Source organism: Ceratosolen solmsi, unplaced genomic scaffold (genome assembly GCF_000503995.2).
Source record: "Ceratosolen solmsi marchali unplaced genomic scaffold, CerSol_1.0 scaffold10, whole genome shotgun sequence".
NCBI classification, from domain to species: domain Eukaryota; kingdom Metazoa; phylum Arthropoda; class Insecta; order Hymenoptera; family Agaonidae; genus Ceratosolen; species Ceratosolen solmsi.
The window spans coordinates 3,168,926-3,193,713 of NW_011948412.1; the positions used below are offsets into that span (position 1 = coordinate 3,168,926).

Below are 24,788 nucleotides of genomic sequence, written 5' to 3' on the forward strand. Positions count from 1 at the left end.
TAACATTTAATGACGTATTTCTTTGGGGTGTATGTATGAAAATCTATTTGCATAAAAAAAATTTTCTAGATTCGACAGATTAATTTTGAATTAATTCATTCAATTATTTAAATTTTTTTAGTTACACTTATATTTCATATAAGGTAAACTAAAAAATATTTTGAATATTAATTATGTAAAACAAATAAATTATAATTTATGAAAATTATCAAAATGATAGTTCTTTATAATTATACAAATAAGACAATAGAATTTACAATTTTGTGATGTACTATAATGTTTTATTTTTTTCATTCAAGGAATTTTAGGTCTTGAACTAAAATCAAAATATAAGGTGACTCAATTCGTATATATATGCCAATTTGTGAACAAAGCCATTTTATTCTTCTCCTCTTTATTTATTATCAAGTTTCTCCATCTTATAATGAATTTAATCACTAAATGTTATACAAATGACACACAAGGGTGATATCGTTGATATTTAATAACACTATTTGTTTACATATTTTAATTCAATAGATATTTCATACTTTTCATCATCAAGTAAGAATATCAGTTAAACAATGACTTTTGCCATGTGCTATCTCAAAAATAAATTTGCTTCTTTTTAGTAAAAAAAGAAAATAGGCAGAAGGTAAACTTTTATCAAAATAATAGAAATTCTTTTCCAAGCAACGTAAAAATGATAATTATAATAAGAAGTTTCATTACTTTGATTATCATTCTTAAATGAGTGGTATATGTTTGTATTAAAGATAATAAATATTTCAAGTTAATTTTCACTAAATATTTTTTATTAAAATAATCAATTCCATATTATATTCTACATGTAATATTTTTGTTCTGAATTATTAGGAAGAAATTTAAAATATTCAATTTGTTAAATCATATAATTAGTTCACAATGAAATGATTAACAAATTATTATATAGAGCATAGGCCATGGAAATAGAACTATATTGTGCATTTTGTAGATAAGAGCTATTATTTATTATTAATTTAACGCTAATATTCATATATTATCTTCCTGTTGAAGAAATGCAAAACATCCATTTCACATTAGAAACGTTATATTAATTATTAATAATGACGATAATAAAAATTAATATTGAAAATTACAATATCAAAATTTCAATTTTTTTTATCCTAATAATATTAGAGATAGTTTTAGAATAATGAAAATAATAAATTTTGGTATAATTACCGTTATATTATGTATAACTAATTTTGTGAATATTCTGAAATGTCCGTACATATACAGTTATTAAAAATTTTTTATTTTAAATTTCCTATGATTACTCAGTTGAATAAATTAAATAAAATGTTTAAAATGTAGAAATACGATATTTAAAACCTTTTAAATACAATTACAATTACAATTGAAATTTTTTAGATTTTAAAATAATAAAAATGTTGTTAACTTTGATTATGTCATTACAAATATTTTTAATATAATTAGTCATATTCAGTGATCTTTTGTTTGCATATAAAGTGTTTTCTAAACCTTTTTTTTTATTTTTTCGAGAAAAATATTTAGCATTGAACCAATTTTTTGTTATTCTACTATAAATAGTACCAACAATGATGGTTGCATACACTTTCTTAGTCTACAAATAACTTTCAATTATATTTTCATCGAAAAAGTGTGGAAAAAATTATTTGTTGTAGTAGATATTAAATTAAAAATTAAATAAAGTTAATATATATAATAAATTTATGTTAATAACGTTTTAAATTACTTTTTGGATATTTAAAATAAAGTGAAATTTCAAGCATTCACTAAGAATTAATCAATTGAATTTATGCAAACACTTATATATTTTGTAATATATATAGATAAATAAATAAATGAATAAATATTTATATAAATTGATATAATGGTGTATCTATGTCCATTCTTTGTATTAATGATTTTGCAATTTTTATATTAATATAATTCTAAAAATGAACTTTAATTTATAGATTGCATTTAATAAATTTTATAAATTTAAATTTTTTTAATGAAATACTGAAGATATATAAGTTAACTAATATTTTTATTAAAAACAAAATGTTAAAAATAATAATCTTAATTAAAAGTGAAATTGTAATTTTTATATTTACAAAGAAAATTGATTATAATTATACTAGATACAAAATTTTTCAGGTTTCTAAACTTAAATAAATTAAAATTTAAAAAAAACTCGACATACTATACATAGCGAGTTTATTAAAAATTTTCTTAGCGAGTAATCCAAATGAAACATATAGACAATAATATAGAATTGTCTTTTATTACATAGAAATATAAATTTATATATAATTTATTGAATTTACCAATACGACAGCTTAAATAGATTCTGTCTTGGATATTTAAATAGAACACAGAAATCAACTATATGCAATGAAATTAAAATGTAAATCTTATATTTTATGGGTTTGAGTTTATATTAATGATTCATGTCATATTTTGAAGCAGGATAATTTATTATTTGTCGATTAAATAAGAATTATTACGTATAATTATTTATAATGTACCTTAAATAATTTTTTGAAAAGAATGTGTAATGGTAAAATAAATTTTTATCTATCTATAATATGAATTATTTGTAAAAACTAGCAATAAAAAATAGAAGAAATTATTAAATTTATATGAAGTAATAGATAGTTGATATTTATATTTGTTGTCTCTTTTGCAAAGAGCATTAGATTGTAAATACGTCTGACTTTTGCGAGGATGCGCTTCAACAAGGTGCGAAAGCAATTTACATGTCAATCACACTGGATTCGATTTACCCAGCGAGTTAAAAGTGATATTTCCCAAGGCGATTTCTCACGGAAGAGAAACATAATTAATCCGTAGAGCAATTCGAGTACTCGTAGCTTAATAAATGGACTTTGTTGAAAAGGATAGATATATGTAATTGAAGATTAGTACAGAAATGTTGAGTTATTATTATTATTATATATGTGCTTCCTTAAGTATGGTGACTTTAATACTATGATTGAAAATATTTATTTATAAAATAAACAAAAGAATAATAGTGACATAAATAATTTTATTTATTGTTATTTTATTCTTAGGTTCATTTATATTTTTCAAAACACCAATGTTCATATTAATAATAAATGAACAGAGCTATTTATATTACAATAAAAAAATTTTCATAAATCTAAGTATATTTTTAACAATTTTTAGAAATTATTTATATTATATGTCTTAATATTTAGAAAGAGATATTTAATTAGTTATATTTTATTTTTTTATGTTTGATTTGCGGTTCATTTATTAAGAAATGATATCTAAGATCATTTAAAATGAAGTAAATATTATACTTAAAAGTATAATATTATACTTGAATGTAGAGACTCTCAGATATCCGTTTCATTATTTAATTTATATTTTATTGCCTTTATTAATTAGTGTAATTCTTTTTTATCCATTGATTTCATATTAAATCTATTCATAATTAAATATTTTTATTTATTATTATACATAACATAATTATTATTTATAGAAATGCTTATTAAAAAGTTAATAAGAATAAATTATAGTTTAGAAAAAAAGCATAAACTTATTATCACACATTGTATACTATGAAATACATATTTATGAAAAATATAAGATAATATACATGTTGATACATATCTTAATTTTTGAATGAGATTATATGAAGAATAATTTAATCATTTTCGATAACGTATATTAAATATAAAATATAATTAAATATATGTAATATGAAATACATATTTTAAAAATTTATGAATAATTATTTTGATTTTGAATATTCTACCCATTCGTCTTATATTCCAGTTTTAAAAAGTTAATTAACTTTCATTTATTTTTTAAATCTGAATTAATCGTTATCTGAAATCTAATTTTAATATGAATCTGATTCTGAACATTCTTTTATACGCATTTTGACATAACATATGCACAAGACTATAATTTATTCAGTGGTTTAAACTCATTGTACTTTTTCTATGTCTATAAACCTCAAAGAGTACTGTATTAACTAATATAAGTAATCTAAAAATTGATATACTAATTAATTAATCTAATAAAAATAATTTGAAATATAGTTCCGATTAATTGATTTTATTATATAAATTCTGTTTTCATGTAAATATGATATATTTGAAGATATATAAATAACATAATTAGTTTTTTAATTTATTTTATTTCATTAAAATTATATACTTATATATTAAAACATATGTACAAAGATTATATATATATGATAGATACCTTTTTCATAGAAAATAAAATGTTTTAATCAGAAAATATGAATAATTTAATTATAATTTCAAGGATATGCAAATTTGGATCTAAAAAATGGATATCAAAAATGAAATAAAATTGTAGTAAAGATTCAATAATATCTTATATTTTTCATGATAGTAACTTTGTATTATTATTAGCTATAATTAGAAACTATAACAAGTATTAGAAAAATATTAAATTTCATTTTATATTTGAGATTTTTTAAATCATTCACTATCTTCAAAAATATTTTTCAGTGATTTCACGACTCCGAATTTCTACAAGATACGCCGTTAGTTTAATAAATGCTGATATTATGCTATTTCATTAGAAGAATGCCTTTTGTTGATACAATAAAATATTAAATCATATAATGCTATGAGCTACTTGACTAATCATTTAGAATGACCGAAGTTTGTACACTTGTGAACGCATCAATTGTACATGAGATTTAATACAAAATTTTGTTTTATAAGGATTAATAGAAATCAGCAAGTAGCTTCAATTTAATTAATATATTTATATTATATAATTAATCATAAATATAAGTTGAACAGTAAGAAAGATAAATATGAGCAATAATTTTGGAGCATAATTTTGGATAATACTCATATAAGATAAATACTGTAATGTTTACCTTACATCAATTATATGATAGACACATTTATGTTTGAATTCAGTTGTCAAAAAATAAACTGTGAAATTTTTTAATAGAACAACTACACGATACAGTAAAAGTAAACATCAGGATTCGGGATTTATTCAGTACATGTATTTTCAATAGTATCAAATACATAAATTTATCCATTATGTGTGATATTATGTATAATTTAATATATAAGGTATTTGGCCATTTAATTTATAATTTCAATCTGTTAATACATTCAATAGTAAGAATATTTTATTCTATTAAATTTATCATTCAATATATGTTATATTTTTCATTCAATTTATTTTTTTTCTAATTTGTAATTATTAAATGATTATTTATAATCTCTCTTAGTGTAATTAAAGAATAGATTATTTAGAAAATAATTAATTTCTCGAATTTTTCATTTTTAATTGGCAAATTTATTATATGTGACTATAAGAGATTTTATTTTATTACATTATTATTTTCCTTTCTAACAGAAATAGATTACCTTCTTGTATAATGAATATTTATTATTAGGTCTGTTTTTCTTTATTAAATTTTATATATAAAATAAAGTCTATATAAAATAAATTCTATATAGAAATAAAGTATAAATTATTGGAGAAGTTTAGACTTATATTTTATCATATTTACTATCATTGTTAAAATAGATAAAATAAATATTACTAATATATTAATTCAATTTATTTAAATTATATTTTTGGTATTAATTGTTTCAATATAATTATATGCAATTATATAAAATAAAATAGTATTAAATTTACATTAACTTGTTTATATATTCAAATAATATATTTTCAATTATTTATTAATATATATTGTTTAACAGCTTAACAATTGTGCATGATTCAAATTCGCTGATGAATTTACTTATTTTATTTTTGAATTTAATAATATTTTTCATGAAGCATATAAAAATATATAAGTATTCATTCTTTTTAAATATTTGTGTAGTTATTTACGGGTAAAGATTGTGTTCAAAATTTTAGATTGCCTTTTCCATTTTATAAAAATACGATTATTCTTAATTTCAATTCTTGTTAATGTTTATGAATTGTCGAGGATATTTCAATTCAGTATTCACATTTATAATCCTTTATTCAATGTAAATACAATTTCGTACTGTAGTATTCATTTTGGGTATTAGTAAGCATTTTTTATTCTTTTTTTATGTCTTTCATTAGTCTGCGTGGAAAAACTTATGGACAACATTAACAAATGAATGTAATTTTAAACACACAAGAATCATTTTATAGCAAATACAATTACATATAAAAAATAATTTTTAAATATTCCCAAATATATGTACGTATGTGGACTCTATATAAATATTTATAAATTTTTTTATACCTAACATTTATGTATAATGAAAATACTTTTAGCTATAATAATTTTTTTATATATTTTAATTATGAACTTTTTATCATTTGTAATTTAATAGCAAAAAAATAAAAAAATAAAAAAAAATAAAATTTGTCTTATCGAGCAAACGTATTTTTATCAGAAATTTTTACTACAATCTATTCTCAATTATTTTATTTTGATTATACATACGATTCAAATAATTATAATAATTAATTAAAAGAATACGATATGACAATGTAATGAAAAATAAAGTACAAAATGAAAGTTAAAAATATTTAAATAAGTAGAAAGCAATTAAATAAAATAAATTGAAAAGCTGAAAAAATCTACACTCGAAAAATGTAAAAAATGAATATTCATATACTATTTTCATTCCCTCAAATTTTTCAATTTTAAGGATTAAAATTAAATTTCGTTAAAGTAGAGAATCGAAGCGTAAATTTTTTTATCTTATATTACAAATAAAACCAGATTTTCACTTTTAGTTTTTGTAGTTAATTTATATTATTTATTTTCTGTTGATTTAAAAGATACTGGATTTTAATAGAAAATAGTCATATTTCTGTCAGAATTGAAATTTAATTAATTTCAATTTAGGGTTTGGTATAAGACATAAAAAATGTACAAGATACTATTCAATGAAATAAATTTTAATAAAAAAATAAATAAATAATAATATTATTTTTCTTATTGTATGTTATTACTAATTTTCAATTATATTAATTATAATAATAATTAAAAATTCATGAAACTATACCGTTATTATATGAATAAAGTATATTTATCATTATTAATACATTACTACTAAATTATGTGATATAATTAAATTAATTTTACTCAATAAATATATAAATTCTGTATTAAAAAAATTTAAATATACTTATCATTATTTACAATTTTAGCTAAGCAATGAATAATATATTTCTAAAAGTTCCTTTTTTAGATTATTTAATCCAAATACTTCGTTATTTCATATTCATATTCGCTTGCATTCGGCAGTTAGTACAATGATTTAGAAACTATTAACTATGAAGTGAGTAGAAAATATAAGTTAACCTGAATATGCATATTCTTCTATGAATACATTATATATATATATATATATACTGTACATAAATATTCATACATTTCAATGATGGATAAAATAAGATGTTTATTGTAGAGTATGTCACTTAAATTGTTGTATATATAAATGTTATGAATTTACCTTTAAATCAAATAAAAGAATATTTAACATAAAGAATATTTAACATAAAAATTAAAATAACATGCTCTTCAATCATATTTCTAAAACATGTATTATTCGTTATATAATGATCGACATCATATTATTATCTCTATGCACCTGTAATACAAATTTCTGTTTTATAAGATTAGTATTTCAATAAATTAACGAATGTTTTATTATAATTAAATAATTTCACTAAAAGTTATAATTATAATAAGTTATACTATAATAAAATAATAATAATAAAAAATTATAATAAGTTCACTAAAAATTGTACTTTTACGAAGGTTTAAATTATTGTTATTAATAATAAGTTTTTAATTCCTTTGAAACATATGTATACATTTAATGTATATTATAAAGATAATAATAAATTACTGACTGTATCGAATTTGATGTTTAAATACGCGCGTTTATCTGCCATTAATTTTGGAATAGTGAAATCTACAGTCTTCTTAAATTAATATCCTAAAACTCTTCGTATCATAATTAATAATCAAAGTTTATAATTTTATTTTGAAGTTTTATATTTATTCTATACTTTTTCTATAATTCACAACAAAAATATTTATTTTTTAATTCATCTCTCCCAACATTAATACTACAAATGTAATACTATGATTGGAGAATTTAAGATGTTACAGACATATATCTCATTGAAAACAATTACAAAATAAATATATAACAAATAAAAAATTTATTTTCTAATGTAGATTAAATTCAAAATTTATAAATTTAAAGTTTTACTAGATCTAAGGGGAATAAACTGTATTTTTGATTTAAGTATATGAGTAGAATGAAACACATATAATACAGGATTAAAAATTATCAATAAATGTGACTCCAGCCATATTCATAGTGTGTTAACACAGGAAGGTAATGATTTATGATAAGTATTAAATATAGAAATTTACTCATATAAAAAGTTATAATCGGTATCTACTTGAAAAATTATGAACATTATTATAAAACGTAATTAAAAATTCAATGAAAATCACTTGCCATAATAAAATTATATGTTGTTAATTATAATTACTGATTATCGGTTCATAGTGATATAATTTCATATACTATTATATATTATTTTTTAACTATGATATGTCGTTTTTATTTTTTTATAATTCATTCAATTATATCATTATCATTTATAATTGCCAATAAAATAATATTGCTATATATAACAGCTATTGATAATTAATTATTAATTATAATTGTAATCATTCCAATTTATCACTATCGTATCAATATAATTAATAATTCTTAATGATTGTACCGAAAAAATTAAATATTTATTTTTTTATATGTTAATAAATTTCAATTTAATGTATAAATTTTGAGAGATAAATTTTAACACTATTGAAAAATATAAAAGTACATTCAATATGAACATGAATATAAGTATATTCATACATAAAGTGTTTGAAAAGTTTAGAGCTTTTACAATTTGAAACGGCTGTTCAACGTTTATACTAGGTAGTATGTGACACTATTTTTACTTTTCCCTTTTTCTGTCTCTTGTTCTTTCTCTTAACTTTGACTGTTGACTTAGCCTGAAGCACTTTCAGGGTGGCAAAGATAAAACGATTTGATTTATCGCAACCAAGAATTACATTGTTCATGGTGTCTTTTAAAATGCGACTTTTACAACTAGCTTCAGCACCCAAAATTTTGCATATTGAGCTTAATTTTGTTCTTTTTCCACAGCTTTGTAGATTCGTTTTATAATGATGTGATAAACGATCCTCTTTTATCGTTGTTATAAGTTTCTCTTGAAGAGTGAGAATATGCGTGTGACTGCTGTGACGTTAGCATAAGTCACGATTTTTTTATTGCGTTATCATGAATTTCAAATAATGTGCTATGAAAAGAAATTTTAATTTATAAAAAATTATTCCCTTGAATACATAAAATAATTTTGAATTTTTTAAATTATATAATACATTTTCTTAATCATAAAATGCATTTTATGTTTTAATATATTCATAAATTTAATGAGATATAATAAAAAAAGACTTGTGCATTACAAAATATATGACATTTTTAAATATTAATATTAGTAGAATTATTTATTTTAGATTTTATAAAGCAATTTTCTGAATATCTGCTATTAAACAAGATTTAGAACAATAATAGCAAAGTTTTCAAATAATAAATATAGAAAATCTATATTTTTAAAAATATTAAATTGATACTTATTATAATGTTAACAATCTGATCTTGAATTTATATAAAACTTCTTTTATGTAGATAAATATAGATATGAAATTATATAGAAGTTTAAATCTGAATTTTGAAAGATCTATTTATAATATTATAAAATATTATAAAACATTATATTGAATGGATTATGGAATTTTTTAAAATTTTGGTAAAGTATTTTTTATATATCAAATATTTAGTATATTTATTAATAAATAATGCATTTTTGAAATTGAAACAGAATTATTATGAATAAACTAGAAGAATTTCAATATTAATGAAATATAAAATTGCCTCAAGATTGTATTAAAATATATATTATTTTAATTGAATTATTATTGAAATATAACAATGAAATATTAATGGTTTAATTTTATTATAGCGTTATATGAAATATTCTACATAATACTTATAAAAATACAAAAAAATAAAGAACTTCAAGAAGTTGAAATTTAAAATTTATATAAATTTTAATGCACTAAAATTATAATATGTGTAATAACAAAATGCATACAACAAATTCTAGTATATTGTAATTTCTAAAAAATATATAAAATATTAAATACTACAGTTTGCAAGGAATTATGTATCTTATTAGCAGAAATATTTGTTCGTTCATTAAAAATATAATAATTGTACTGAATTGTATTAATAGTAGTATTTTTTTTTTAATAGTAATAAGGCGTGGAACACAATCTGACTCACTATAATTAGGAGAAAAAATTGTCGTATACGAAATACAATTCATCATATTTTTCTCCTTCTCCTTCTTACTCTTTTTCTTATTTTCACTTTCGCTATTATATGTATTATTTAATAATATAAAAAAATGAAATATAAATAAATCGTCTTTATTCAAATTTAATTATAAACTAGAAAAGCATTGAAAAGTAGAAAATGTTGAATAACGTTATTTTATAAGAAAAGCTGGAATTGACTGATGACGTGGTTTCATGTAAAAGTGCAACATTGTTTCTTATTTATATAAAATTAAAATGTTTAATATAAAAAATAAATAACTGAACATAATTGGATTTTCTTTCCTATTCTATTATTATTTTAATATTTTCAACAACTACAAAATTTTCTTATTCCCAAAACAATTAAGAGTTTAAGAAACTTATAAAGAAGTTACTTTATGGAATAACGAAGCTAATTAAAATATATAATGCTTCTTTGTCTTTTTTATAAAGTCAAAATATGAGTTACAAAATATTTTTAACGTATTTTAAATTTAATATTAATTCTAGAATATAATATTCAGTATGTTCCTATAATAATTTATGAAGCAAAATGGATATTTCCAAAAATTATATCCCTATAAATTTAATTACATATTATAAATTTTGCCTAACCAAGTATTTTCATAAACAAATTTAATGTAATAACATCTACAGTACACTTGTATTAATAAAGAACAACAATATTTGGTAATATCAGTCACAATTCTTAAAATACGTTTCGCATTATTTTATATGCTAAATCACATTAGACATGAATTAATGAATTAATTTTTTTATTAAAATTTTCGTCATCATAACTTGTTTTTAAATTAGTATGAAAAATATATCATTATTGTTATATTCGAAATACAGAAAGAAAATTTTATTGAAAAACAGTTTATACATTTTTATAAAATAAAAGAAATACAAATTGCATTGTAAATATAAAAGGTTGCTTTCAGAATTGTTTGACACTTTTAAATATATAAATTGCAATTTAAAGTAATTGAGAAAATGTTAGGTATGTAATAAGTGAATTAAATAATTACCTAATTAAACCGCGTCTATAATTGCTTTTTGAAATAAGATTCACACTAAAATGATCATAATTAAATAAAATAATATGTGGAAACAGATTTAATTAGACAATGATGAAGTATTATAATATATCTTTACAAGGATTAATGTAATTACATAATATAATATAAATATTCATCAATTCCTTTGACGACGGATACTCCTCTTTAAGAGAGATGATTTATTGTTAAAACAGCACCGAAAAATTTTTATCGCGATGTTATTATTAAATAGACTATGAGACTGGACATCGCTCTATTAGGATTTATACTATGGCATGCATAATATTATGCTATTAGGGATATAGTATTTTTCAGTCATCCAATCACCAGTGATGGATATACGTTTCATAACATTAGATAGACATGGGTGGTTCAGTTATCGATTGCATAGTAACGAATGGTAATTATGTTACGGTTCAAGTAGCTCAACATTACATTGAAACTGTTTTTATAATTTGGATATATGTATTATATAATGGATGCAAATTGCAAACGTATATAAGTAATGTTGCTTGAATTTTCTAAGTTATATAAAAATGTCACCTTATTAAATCTTTTCGAATATTTTCGTTAAAGACTTACTGTAATATAAGTACTGTACTTACTGCTCTCTCGTAAGGATTAAACAGAAAATCGACTTAGATAAACAGGACAAATATGCATTTTTTTACTCGTTTAGAACTATCCTTAATATAGGCGTGAATTGACTAGCATCATACACGTACACATTGCAAAAAAGTATAAGAAATACAATATAATTATAGATCGCTAACTAAATGTTTATAATTACACCAAGTTCGCTTTTAAAGGGGCTGAATATTATTGTTAATTAATGTCAACTTGTTCCAAGCAGACTTTCGTAAAAGGTCAAAACTGTGTACCACATAGATTGAAAAGTTATACCTATTTGAATTTTTACATTGTATAGAAATATCTTGCGTACGTTTATTACATATTTGTTCTAAAATTTATTGATTATAAAATTGTAAATTTTTTCGTAATAGCCAAACTTCTATCTATTGATAATTATAAATCTAGTATTAAAATACATTAAAAAATACATTAGAAAATTACTCTTATCTAATGAATGCATTTCATTTTATTATTATAATAAGTAAATAAACCAATATTTATAAGACAAGTGATCCAGATATGTGTTAAATTAGTGGAATTCTATTTGATGGTGAAAAATACTAACAGATCTTCAATCTTCATCTATATAAAAGTAATTATTATGAAATATTTTCTAATGGTATGGCAAATAAGGGAATCCCAATGATTAGATTCTCTATAATTCATAATTAGTTTATGCAAGTATTGGACACGTACGAAACCTTCTTGTTTTATAGGCCATTTGTAGATCTAGTTTCTGTTTCATTTATTAAGAGTTTGTATACGTGATAATCAAAAGTTCATTCCATTTATCAAATTGCACCTGCGTTAAAGACATAAATACAAAGTTTACTTTTAATTAGAGAAGACTTTCAAAACTATTAATATAATCATTTTAATTACTATTTAATATTATGTATTATGAATATAATTTTGTAAATTTGCAACCTTAAAAGTTGTTTAATCTAGTTCTTTCATTATAAATCAGTCGCTCGAGATTATACATATCATGACTATATAAAAAAGTTTGTGAAATAAGAAGTTATCAGTACAATTAGTTTTCAAGCCTTATTTATTATTAGTCGTTGGCGTTCAGTAATGTCTTTAAATCGTATAGAGTCAGATTCCAGTCAACTTCCCTTTAATGCCTTTAATATCCTTTAATGCCTTTTAATGCGAATTGCCAAACTACTCATAAGTAATGCGTAAGGCTCTGCATCTTGCTTTTATATTCCTTGTTCATCCATTCTTTATGTATCCAAGATTCTTATAAGATTCTTAAGATTCTATGTAAGATTAATAAAAGATTAGTTGATTTTTAAAAAAAAAATAATAAAAAAAGATATAAATTTATTCAATTAAATTTTCCTCATGTCCTCTTGACTTACTTATATCTGCATTTCATTACTTTAGTTATGAATTTAATAATGATGTCTCAGAAATTCCATGTCATTTTAAATTTTTATAACCATACATTATTTACAAAAAAATTGAGTCTAAATATGATCATCCAAAAATTCTATAATCTTATTGCGTAAACAAACATTTATTAATAATATTAATTCATATTTCTGCTGTTAACACTATTAATACCAAAAAATTGTATTCGTTTTTAATCTAAATATGAACATTTTATTAATTATGTATCATATTCAGAAAATTGATCTATATATTAATCATCGAAGAATGTATTCTTCACAACAGTACATATGCACGCATGCATGCTCTCTCTCTCTCTCTCTCTCTCTCTATGTGCGTGCGTGCATGCGCGCGCGCGTGGATGTGTAAATAGATGTGAGTGACTGTGGGCGAGTATATGTTTGTATACTTGAAAATCAAATTGAACGCAACGTATAAAGAAAGATTAACAATTTACAAGCAACAAATAGACAGAAAATTGAAAACAATATTAGATAAAGAAAATTGTTATCTAATGTATATGTTATATTTCAATATTATATATAAGTATATTTCTGAAAATTTTATTTATATTTCGACTAATTTATAATTGATATGTATATATATTTATTTTACATTCATCAATTTTAACTTCAATTATTCTTGACTTATTACTAACTCATTAATAACATGTATCACTTCATTAATAAAACGTGTCCATTTTTTTTATTTCTTGTTATCTATTCGATAGTAAATATTTTCTTCTATGTACTATTACAATATACAATATTGTTTTTATATTTTCGAAATTACAATTTTCAATTTCAACTTTACTTTTACAACTTCTTTATCTGTTTAAAAACTTTATATATTTTATTTATACATAAATACTATTAGGTATTTTATTATTTTTTATTTACATTAATTTCTACGTATATATTATTATAAATTTTTTGAAATTCTATAAATTTTATTTTTATTACAATAATCTGTATTTTTTGTACATATAATATTTATTTAAATATATCAGCTTCTGAAATTTATGATAAGAATTAATTTATTGAAATTACATTGATAAAAAACACATATATTTGTTAAAAATGATAATAAGTGGTATGGAGAGCCGTTAATTTTCTAATTGTTTCTAAATAAAAAATGATATACTTAATGAAACTTATAATGAAAAAAGGATATACTTTTCATAAAAAATTTAAAGAAATTAAATGAATACATATATCTATAATATTAGTATCTCAATCAGGGCATTTCAAAAATGTTGAATTTTTTATCTTTGTTTAAAATACTGCTCTTGAAATTTATTTTATCCGCAGTCGTGAGCGCTGGTATTATATAATTGTTATTATGGATCCACATAAAAATGATAATATATTTGCTTTTAAATGTTAACATTTAAATTTTATTTTAGTCATTTTTATAAATTATAAATAAACACATTTGCTTATAAATGCCAGTTTAATCAATGTTCAATTTCTAACATATAGAAGAATCAATTTTTTCTATTTACGATCATTAGTATTAGATTTTTCTTTATAGATTTCTTATCCGAAAATTTTTATTTGTATACATTCACAACTTCTAAATAATCATTCTTTTATTTACCTTTCACTAAATTGATTACAATATACATTATTTTTCAAATTTTATGTCAAAAAATAAAAATAAAATTGTTTTAAAAATATGAATATAAAATTATAATTTTTAAAAATATAAAAATTCTAAATTATTATAATAAAGATTTAAAATTAAAAAAAATTCATTTTAATTGATTAAATAAATTGATTTTCTATTTTTTATCTTTCTACTTTAATAAATAGACCATTAAATTGAAATAATTCAATTCTAATTACATTATTTATTACGAACTTTATTATTGGTAATCATGTTAGTATTGTGAGTCAACGAAGTTAAAAGCAAAAACAAAATGTATTAATATGAAAAATTAAATGAGAAATCTATTATTCAGATAATTTGATAAAAAATATTGATATATTAAAATTTTGTATAATATTACAAATAAATTCTCATTATTTTTTTTACGTTAAAATTTCACTTGACATAATACAATGATAATAAAGTTTGTAAGACAATTTAAAAGAATTGTCATTAAAATTTTATAGTGTTTTTGTAAAAAATTGTATTGAAATAGTTTTTTCTAATAAAAATCGATAACAAATTTAATCAAAAATATGTCTATGTACAACGAGTTTAATTTTATATATTTGTTAGAACTTTCAGATTTTATCTACAATAAACACTTTCAAGCCATTTGAAGTTTGATTCTATGATATTTATTATTGTACTAATAATAACGTAGCAGTTGCAATTTATATTAAAAAAAAGTTATATGCACATGAATCCAAGTTGTAGAAAGAGAAAAATATTCGGGATGTCCTATTGTCTCTAGGGTATAAAACTAAGGGGAGGATGACGAGAAGCAAAGAGAGATAACGGTGTAGCAGACATCCCAGTGCGACTTTCGAGTCACCGATAGGGAGAGAAAGAGACGTACAGTAGAGCTATGGGATAAGAGAGATACAGAGAATACAGGGGACGAGAGAGACGGAATAAGAGTGAGAGCAAGGATTAGAGAGAGAGAGAGAGAGAGAGAGAGAGCCAGTGAGTGAGGAAGCGCAGAGGGTGAAAACGTTCAGGGTGCCGGAGAGCGGTTAAGTGCGCGGCGAGGGGCGCCAGATGACGCACGTCATGATCTGTCCCAGGTGAGCAGTTTCTGTCTAACAACCATTTCTTATTACATCCTCTTCTTACGCTTCTATCCTTTTTTCATTTTACTTATTTTGAAATTAATTTTGCGTATATGATAATATAGATACTCATGATTTTGCTCTTTTATGCACAAATTATACCAGTGATATAATTAATGCATTGTTTTGTGAAGCAACTCATTGAACTTTACTAGCTATTGTGTAAACAATAAATATTTGAATCAACCGTATTAATTTTAAACTTCATTCTTATTATCTAACTATTATATCGTATTTTTTGGTATCTAACTATTAAAAATATGGAAGTATTAAAGCTTGTACTATTTCATAACATCGATGTTAATTATCTTTAATATTGTAAAGGATTTTTAAATATTTCGAATAAAAACTAAACTGCTAACTAAACTGAACTAAATAAGAAATTTAATGATTTGAATATAAAGTTAAAAGAAAAAAATTATTTTGCTTCTTTTGCATTAATTTTATTTAACATTTATAAAAATAATATCTTTTGATTACAATCGTACCAGAAATATACACATTTGTCTGCATCTATCTTTTTTTCTTTTTATGAAACATTTAGTACTTTTATGTGAAATACATGCTATTAAAATCGGATATCTTCATAGAAAAACGTATGATAATTGGAATATGTTAAAAATTGTATTTTTTATTTCTAATATTTTTTATTTTATAATTTCAAAAATAGGAAGAAAAGGTATTTTATAATTTATTTATTGTTCTAATTCTATAATAAGTGTTATAAATTCTTTCTCTTTCCAAATTCATTTACTAAGAACTAAAGAAATCTATATAATTCCTATCTATCCTTCATCCTGCATCATTATTCTTCGGTGCTCTGTACTATCGGTGCTTAAAATAAAAGTCATTCAAACAAAAGTTATTTCATGATTTTCTTCATTCGCGCGCGTTCATTTATTAAAATGACTATTGTTTTCAATGATATAACAGAGTTATAATGATGATAAGTGTCGAACAGTGCAAAGTGAACTACACAGAGAACGAGCCTGCAGTGAACTCCGTATTTATATAATTACACTTCAACGCAGTGTTTACACAATCAATCATGGTGTGTATATTCAACAGATCTACATATAATTTTGTTGCAGCAGCTCTAAATTGTGCTACTTTGTTTAAAACAATTATAAGTTTGAGGGGAGTGTTTTAATCAACTCAGCTTTTTGTGTTCGAGAAAGAGAGTGCAAAATCGATAGCTGGAGTGCATTATATGTGCGTGAGGTATAAAATCACATTTCACGAAAAGTCGTTTATTACGGTCGTATCATACGCAAATCTCAAATTATTTTAATCTATACAAGTATGAAAACTGTATATGTATGAAAACCATTTTAAAAAATGTTCATTAAAGATTCAAATAAATTCAAAATAATAACCACATTTAAATTAATGTAATATAAAAAAAATATATTAATGAAAAGCTGATTATAATTCATGTTTTAGGCATATAAATATTTATTATATTGTAAGAATATGTGAAAAGATACGTGCCGTTACTTGCAATGTTGTAAAAATATTACATCTTGGTTTAATGTAATTCATATCAAATACTGTAACATAATTAAAACTAAAGTAATCGTATAAAATTTGGAAAATTAATCAAATTAAAAATTTTAAAGTAATTAGATGAATTAAGATCGTACAGAAAGAGATATAACCATTGATCAATTTTTTTCTTGTTGCATGCGTTCGTATGCATATACGTTCGTACTATGCCATACGACATTCACGAAGAGTATTAATTTAATATTAATTTTAGATGTTAGAAAAAAATTCAATGAAATAGTTTTAAAAAGAAAAGAATTAAAAATTCAAATAAATAACATTTTGATATTTTTTTTATAATTAATATGATTATTCGTAAAAGTATTCGAAATAGCCGGGATACTAAATTTATTTATTGCAGTAAAAAATATTTAATTATCTACATTTCTAAAATATATTATGATAAAAGTAATAATTATGTATTTATACTTTAATTACAAAATTTGATATTGTCAGTTACTTTAGAATTTAAAAATCTAAAAGAGCGCTGACCTCTGTTTTCAATTTTATTATAGATATTCTTATATTTACAAAATTCGAAATTTTGTATTTTAATTAGATGAGTTATAGATATTATTTTATAGTCGTATGGCATGAAAATCAACATGAAAATATAATGATAGTATAAAATTAGAGTAGATTATGAAATTCAACTTTATTTAAAAATAAGTTACTTTTATATTGTTAGATATTTTAAAATAATAATTATTAAAATAATTAATATAATTATACATAAATATTTGAATTTTCTAAACTTTTCAATTATTAAAAAATCAAACATTCACGTAATAAATATTTTACGTAATTAATTTTACGTAATAAATTGTTCAATGAAAATTTATTTTTATATATAAATAGGTTCTCATAATTTATTGTAATACTTATAGAATCTGTAACGTAATATAATAACCGTCAAAAATCTCATAGAAACATTAACGTAAAATTTCTTTAAAATTGTGTAATTTAGAATATGTGACATAAAAATTTTTAACATTACTTTTAAAAATATTTTAAAAATCTTTAATTTATACATTTAAAATTTTTTCTTTTTATTTATTTAATTCATTATTTAAACAAAAAAAATGTAATATTTTAAAAAGTTTTTATTAATAAATATTAAACTATAGTTAAAACGGTTGAAAATATAATGAACCTTTACTAATATAATAATTATAATGAAAATTGTTGAAGTATAATTTATAATTAATTAGTAATAATGTTCAATTTAAAAAATTCAAATAATATAAAAAACTGAACATCCCATTCTTAACTTATATATGCATGTATATATATATTATTTAAATTAGGTTCGTTGGTCATAATAGATTTTTTTGTTAACAGTCAGTTTCATATAGTATTAAATTAGTCGTGGTAAATAAATTTTCTTCATAAATTTAATACTCTTTTTATTAAATAGTTAATATAAGATACATAATAAGTTAACATAACAAAAAACATAGTAAATATACAGTAAATATTGAATAGGTAACATAATTAACATAAGTCAAAACTAAATTTACAATTATTAACATTTCTAATAATCGTATTTACTTGATAACTTATTAATAATGAATGATTTTATAGTTGTTAGAAAATACATTGTAAATAAATACAAGTAAATTTTTAAAAATCTAAATAAATCAGTGAACTGATAATTGATTAAAATGAGTTAATTTTCTGAAAACTGTTTATAAAGAATAAATTCAACGTTCTAAAATATTAGTGATTAATAAATAATCCATTTCAATTATTAATCTGTCACTTATATTAAATATTTAATAAAAATAATTATGTATGTTTATATTTACTAATAAAATTATAATATAATTTTTCTAAAAAAAAAGCAAAAAAATTAAGCAAAAAAGTTAAGCAAAAATTCATTGTTACTTATAAATTATAAACTGTGCGCTTATTCATACATAACTACCCACGAAATCGCAAAATCGCTTCTGCAACAGGTTCTTTCGTATCTGTCGTGACAAGTCCCTCTCTCTCGATTTCTATATATCTTTTCCTTCCTTTTCTATCTGTCTGTTTTGTTCCTTCTGTATCTGTCCAATATTTCACGTCACGCAGCTTACATTTAGAATTTTAATTTTTTTCTCATAAAGACTCACAAAGACTATACATGTTTCAACTCGTACATAAATTGAAATATTTTTAGTGTATATCTGGAGTATTTATTAAAAATAAAAATTTCTTTATTCTAATTAGTAATATTTGATAATATACTGCTATAAAAATATGTATATAGTGTAATATATTATAAAGTATAATTTATAATAAATTAGTTTTCGAGTTTTTTTCGAATTTGAACGAGTGCTACCAAGAAAAAGAAATGTTAATTATATAAAAATGTAAAGAAAGTTGGTTACAATGTAGAATATAAAAATTAATACCTAAAAACCATTCTTCAATTAAATGAATTAATATTAATGTAAATTGATAATTACAAATATAAAGGGACTCATGTTATTATTAAACTAATCGATATGCCAAAAGACTTGGCAAAATTATAGATAACATTTTTTAATTAAAATATTTTACAAAATTTACAAATATATCTATTTACTTGTATGTAGACTATTTCAATTTAAATATTTATATAGAAAAAAAAAATAAATAAAAAAAAATTTTTTTACCAAAATTTTAATAAAATGTCCGTGTCGTTCTATTTCAGTGAATATAAATTTACTAAAATGCTTAGCCAAAAATTAAAAATATTTCTTCAGCAATATATACACACTTATATTACAGTATTCATATTTATATAAATTCGAAATAAATATAATTAACCAATCATATATTTATAGGAAAAAGAAATTTCATATTTGTCTTCAATACGTTTATATTTCTGTATTTATTTGGTTTTTAGTATACTCATACTTTTGTATTTTAGCAAAGTATTTCACCAAATTGTTACGTATTGAATTAAAATAGCATTAATTTGTGGAATTTTCTTACTATATATCAACATGTTATTAAATATTAGCGATAGTAGTTTTAATTTGTGTTATTTCAATTGAAACTTCTTAAAAATAGTTGTTTAAATAAAAAACTTCATGTATTATTGAACGTACATTTTAGTTATCTGAATCGAAACGACAAACACTATTCTCATTTGCAATCATATTTGACTGAGACATCTTCTTTTTATTAAGCAATATATATTGCAATAAAGACCTTGTAAAACTATACAAAAAATTAGTAAACATTAGAAATTACATATATAATTATATTTTATATAATTATATAAAATAATGCGTGTTTTCTATGCTATATACTATAATTCTTTATCTATTATCGTTATAAATGTACTATAATATAATATTAAATAGAAAAGATGAGAAAAAAGTTTTTTACATACTAGCATTTTAAGTTATACGTCTATTAAATACGTTTAATAAATTTTACATTTTAAAAAATATATGAAAATAAATGTTCCTTTATATTCTTTATTTAAACACGCGTTGAAAATATAAATAATTTTATATATGTTTTCAATATCAATTTAAATTATAATTGTCGTAACACGTGTTAATAATTAAAATTATATTAATTAAAATAAATTATGTAAACTAATAAATATAGATAGATTATATAAATATTATTTAATATTCTATATAATATATATATATATATATATATATATTTATATAATCTATCTATATTTGAGCTACAGATATTAGATAATATATATATAGATTCTATATATATACAAATTCTATATTTTTTAAATATATATTTAAATATAGATATTAAAAATATATATAGAATTTATACATACGTAGAAGCTGTATATATTTTATGTGTAAATAAAACATATTTGTTAAAATTTCATTTAAATAATCCATATTAGAAAATAATATTATACATAAATGGATTTTTTTAGTATTGGATTTTTAAAATTAATTAATTATTTATATTGTAATTAAAAGTAGTTTATTTAGTATATTATAAAAATTATTATCATAAATATAGTAGTTTAATGAAAAACAACTTTTTTAAAGTGATGCAGTATAAATTTTTTTATTGAAGCCCAAAATAAAGTTTGAATAGGTACAGGAGTATTGTCCCGGCAGCGATTTTTTATTTGTACTAATAAGGGTTCTAATTGGATACTCGATAGAGATGAGTATAAGTAAAAAGTTTTAATGATATAAGTTTTAACAACGGTGAAAGAAAAAGATTTAAAGGTATTAGCATTTTTTATATTTCGTATTTTATTTTTATTTATTTAAAGTACAATTATATTTGAATATAGTATAATTCTATTAAATAAAATAGATTTTAATTAACTTATTATATAGAATATGGTATACAATTTTTAATTTTATAGTTTAAATAGTTAAGTAAAACTTAATAGCTAGTATATTATCATATAATTTTTCAATTTATTTTCCAAGTTATGTTCTAACTCATGAAATTATCAACCACAACATATCGCAACTATATATTAAGAATTAATTATTATTGTATACATTTCATTTATCAAATAAGAAAGGAAGCGTAAGATAGAAAACAAAGAAAAAAACAAAATTTTTTTATGAACTTCATCGATTTCTGTGTATTATCATTTTGTTGTATGAGTTTTTTCAATTTGTAATAAATACACTTATATGTACGTCACTTTTTTCGACTGGACCATTTCTTGTATCTTTGAAGATATGTTTTCATCTTTATATTAATCTTTAAATTGTTAATAAATCTCAGGCATATTATTTTCACATAGTAATTATTCATTATTTATTTTGTATCTATCACAATGAACTTTATAATAGTTTAATAATTTTATAAGAATCGGTTCTGACAAAATTTTCCAATATCTATAATTTAGAAATTCACTAGAAAAATCAAAATAGATAATAAAAAAAAAAGTAAAGTATAAAAATAAAAAGAATAACAATAAAATAATTACATAATAAAATAAAAGTAAATAAGTAATCAAAACATATTTCTACAGATTTTTTATTATAATAATTTATATACTTTATGTAATAGAATGATTTACTTATAATCGATTTATCAATTTATTATATTTATATATAATATATTAATACTATATGAAAGTATTGCATGGGTAATATGCAAAATTCTACGTACTTATCACATAGTAGGAATACATTTTTATATTATTTATTTAAGTAAAATATTGTTTTTAAATGTTTAAAGCAATTGTCATGGAGTTTAATCTGATAGATGAGAGATATTTGAAATTGATATAAGAAATAAAATCTCCTTTTGTTAGTTGTTATTTATATGATTCTTTATTTATAATCGTCGTCAGTTAAACTATTTTTTAGCAACTAATTCTTTATAACATGTATATTACACTTAAGTTTAGGTTTTTTTATGAGTTCTATTTTATTTTTACACTCATATATCTTATTTATCTTTTACATTCTGTCTTTACTTATTGTTAACGAAAATTTATTGTTTTCAGTATTTATTAAAAATTTCCTTATTTAAATGTGTAATAATTTGTAAATTTAAATCAAAACATTATAAATTTATTATTGCAATATTTTTATAAATTAAATCAATTAATTTATATAATAAAAATGAAACTAATAATTTTATAAGAATGTCAATTTTGACATAATTATTAGATATTTAAATTTTCGGATTGATCATTGAGATATTTATGATATACGGTATTTAAAAAAAATGCCTGTTGTATTAGCATTTTTATTAAAATTATTAAATTGTTTAATATAGAGAGTCTATAAGAATAATTACGTTAGATATTGAATTAATTGTTTGTCATATAGTACCATTGCTATAATTGGTATAAATATTATGTAATGTAATGATAAATATATAATTTTATCGTAAATAATCATAAAAATTTACCTTTTTATTATTTAAACATTTATTATTTAAAAAAATGCTTAGATTAAATATACAATTTTTTTCAATGGTAACATTAGCCAAATTGAAAAATATTTTTATTATCAGTACAAAATTAAACATATACACAACATAAATAATATGCATTATTTGTAAATATTATTTGGACTACCTATGATAGTATAACTACCATAATAAAACAAACATTTATGAAATGATAATTTCATGCCCTCAATACTTGTATATTAAAATCGTAATTTTTTGTCTTCGACTGTAAACGACCCTTGCTTTATGCACTTTTCATACGTACTATGTATCGCAGCATTGGATGATGCCAAAATAAACTGATGCGCGATATAACTAAAACGAGAGAGTGGCTGCATACTACTACAGCAACTATAAAAAATGATGGAAACGGAAAAACTAATCAGTTTTTTTATATTTATTATCGTGTATTTATTACATATTTAGAACAAATTAAATTATAAAAATTAAAGATTTATATCTAAATCCTTTCAATAGATTTTATAAAATTATATAAAAAACGTATAATGTCTATAGTGGTTCGCTATGAATATAATTTTTAAAAGCTATTTATAGGAATATTATAGATTATGTATTGTTTCCACATTTATTCGAGTGTTTAATGCATTTAAACAATTTGTTGACTATATATTTTCATTTATTTCATTTAGTGATGTAGTGTCATGAAAACAGTAATCAAAATTGATTCTAAAATTAAAACAATTATTTAGTAGTAGATTATATATATAACCAAATGTAAAATAAAAAGATAAAGAAAAATAGTATTCTATGATGCATGACATACGTTTTCTAAAACATAGTCTGACTATATCTAGTTTATTCTACTTATTACTTTAGTGGTCATTTCATTTCAGAAAAATACATTTACAAATAATCATTAAAACGATTTCTTTTATTACATATTTCAATGCAGATTTTCAATAAGTCACTTTATTTTTTATTATTGCACATTATAAATGTAGAAATCTCATTGAACGATTGTATACCATATACTTAAAAAATGTTCTATCTGTCACACGGAAAATAAAATACGTGAAACAATGCAAGTTATATACTTACATAATT

General features: G+C 20.6%; 1 protein-coding gene across 2 annotated transcripts in view; it reads left to right on the plus strand.

The window, feature by feature from the left end:
- Positions 1-17,229: 17,229 nt before the first annotated feature.
- Dop1 (dopamine receptor, D1) overlaps positions 17,230-24,788 on the plus strand; it is a 118,311-nt gene continuing 110,752 nt past the window's right edge. Inside the window, exon 1 of one of the 2 annotated variants that reach the window (XM_011506082.1) lies at positions 17,230-17,334. In XM_011506082.1, the coding sequence (XP_011504384.1) occupies positions 17,332-17,334 (3 nt within the window). In that variant the 5' untranslated portion in view covers positions 17,230-17,331. Of the gene's footprint in view, positions 17,335-17,458; positions 17,505-24,788 lie in introns of those variants that run through there. The other variant, XM_011506090.1, reaches the window with a different exon arrangement.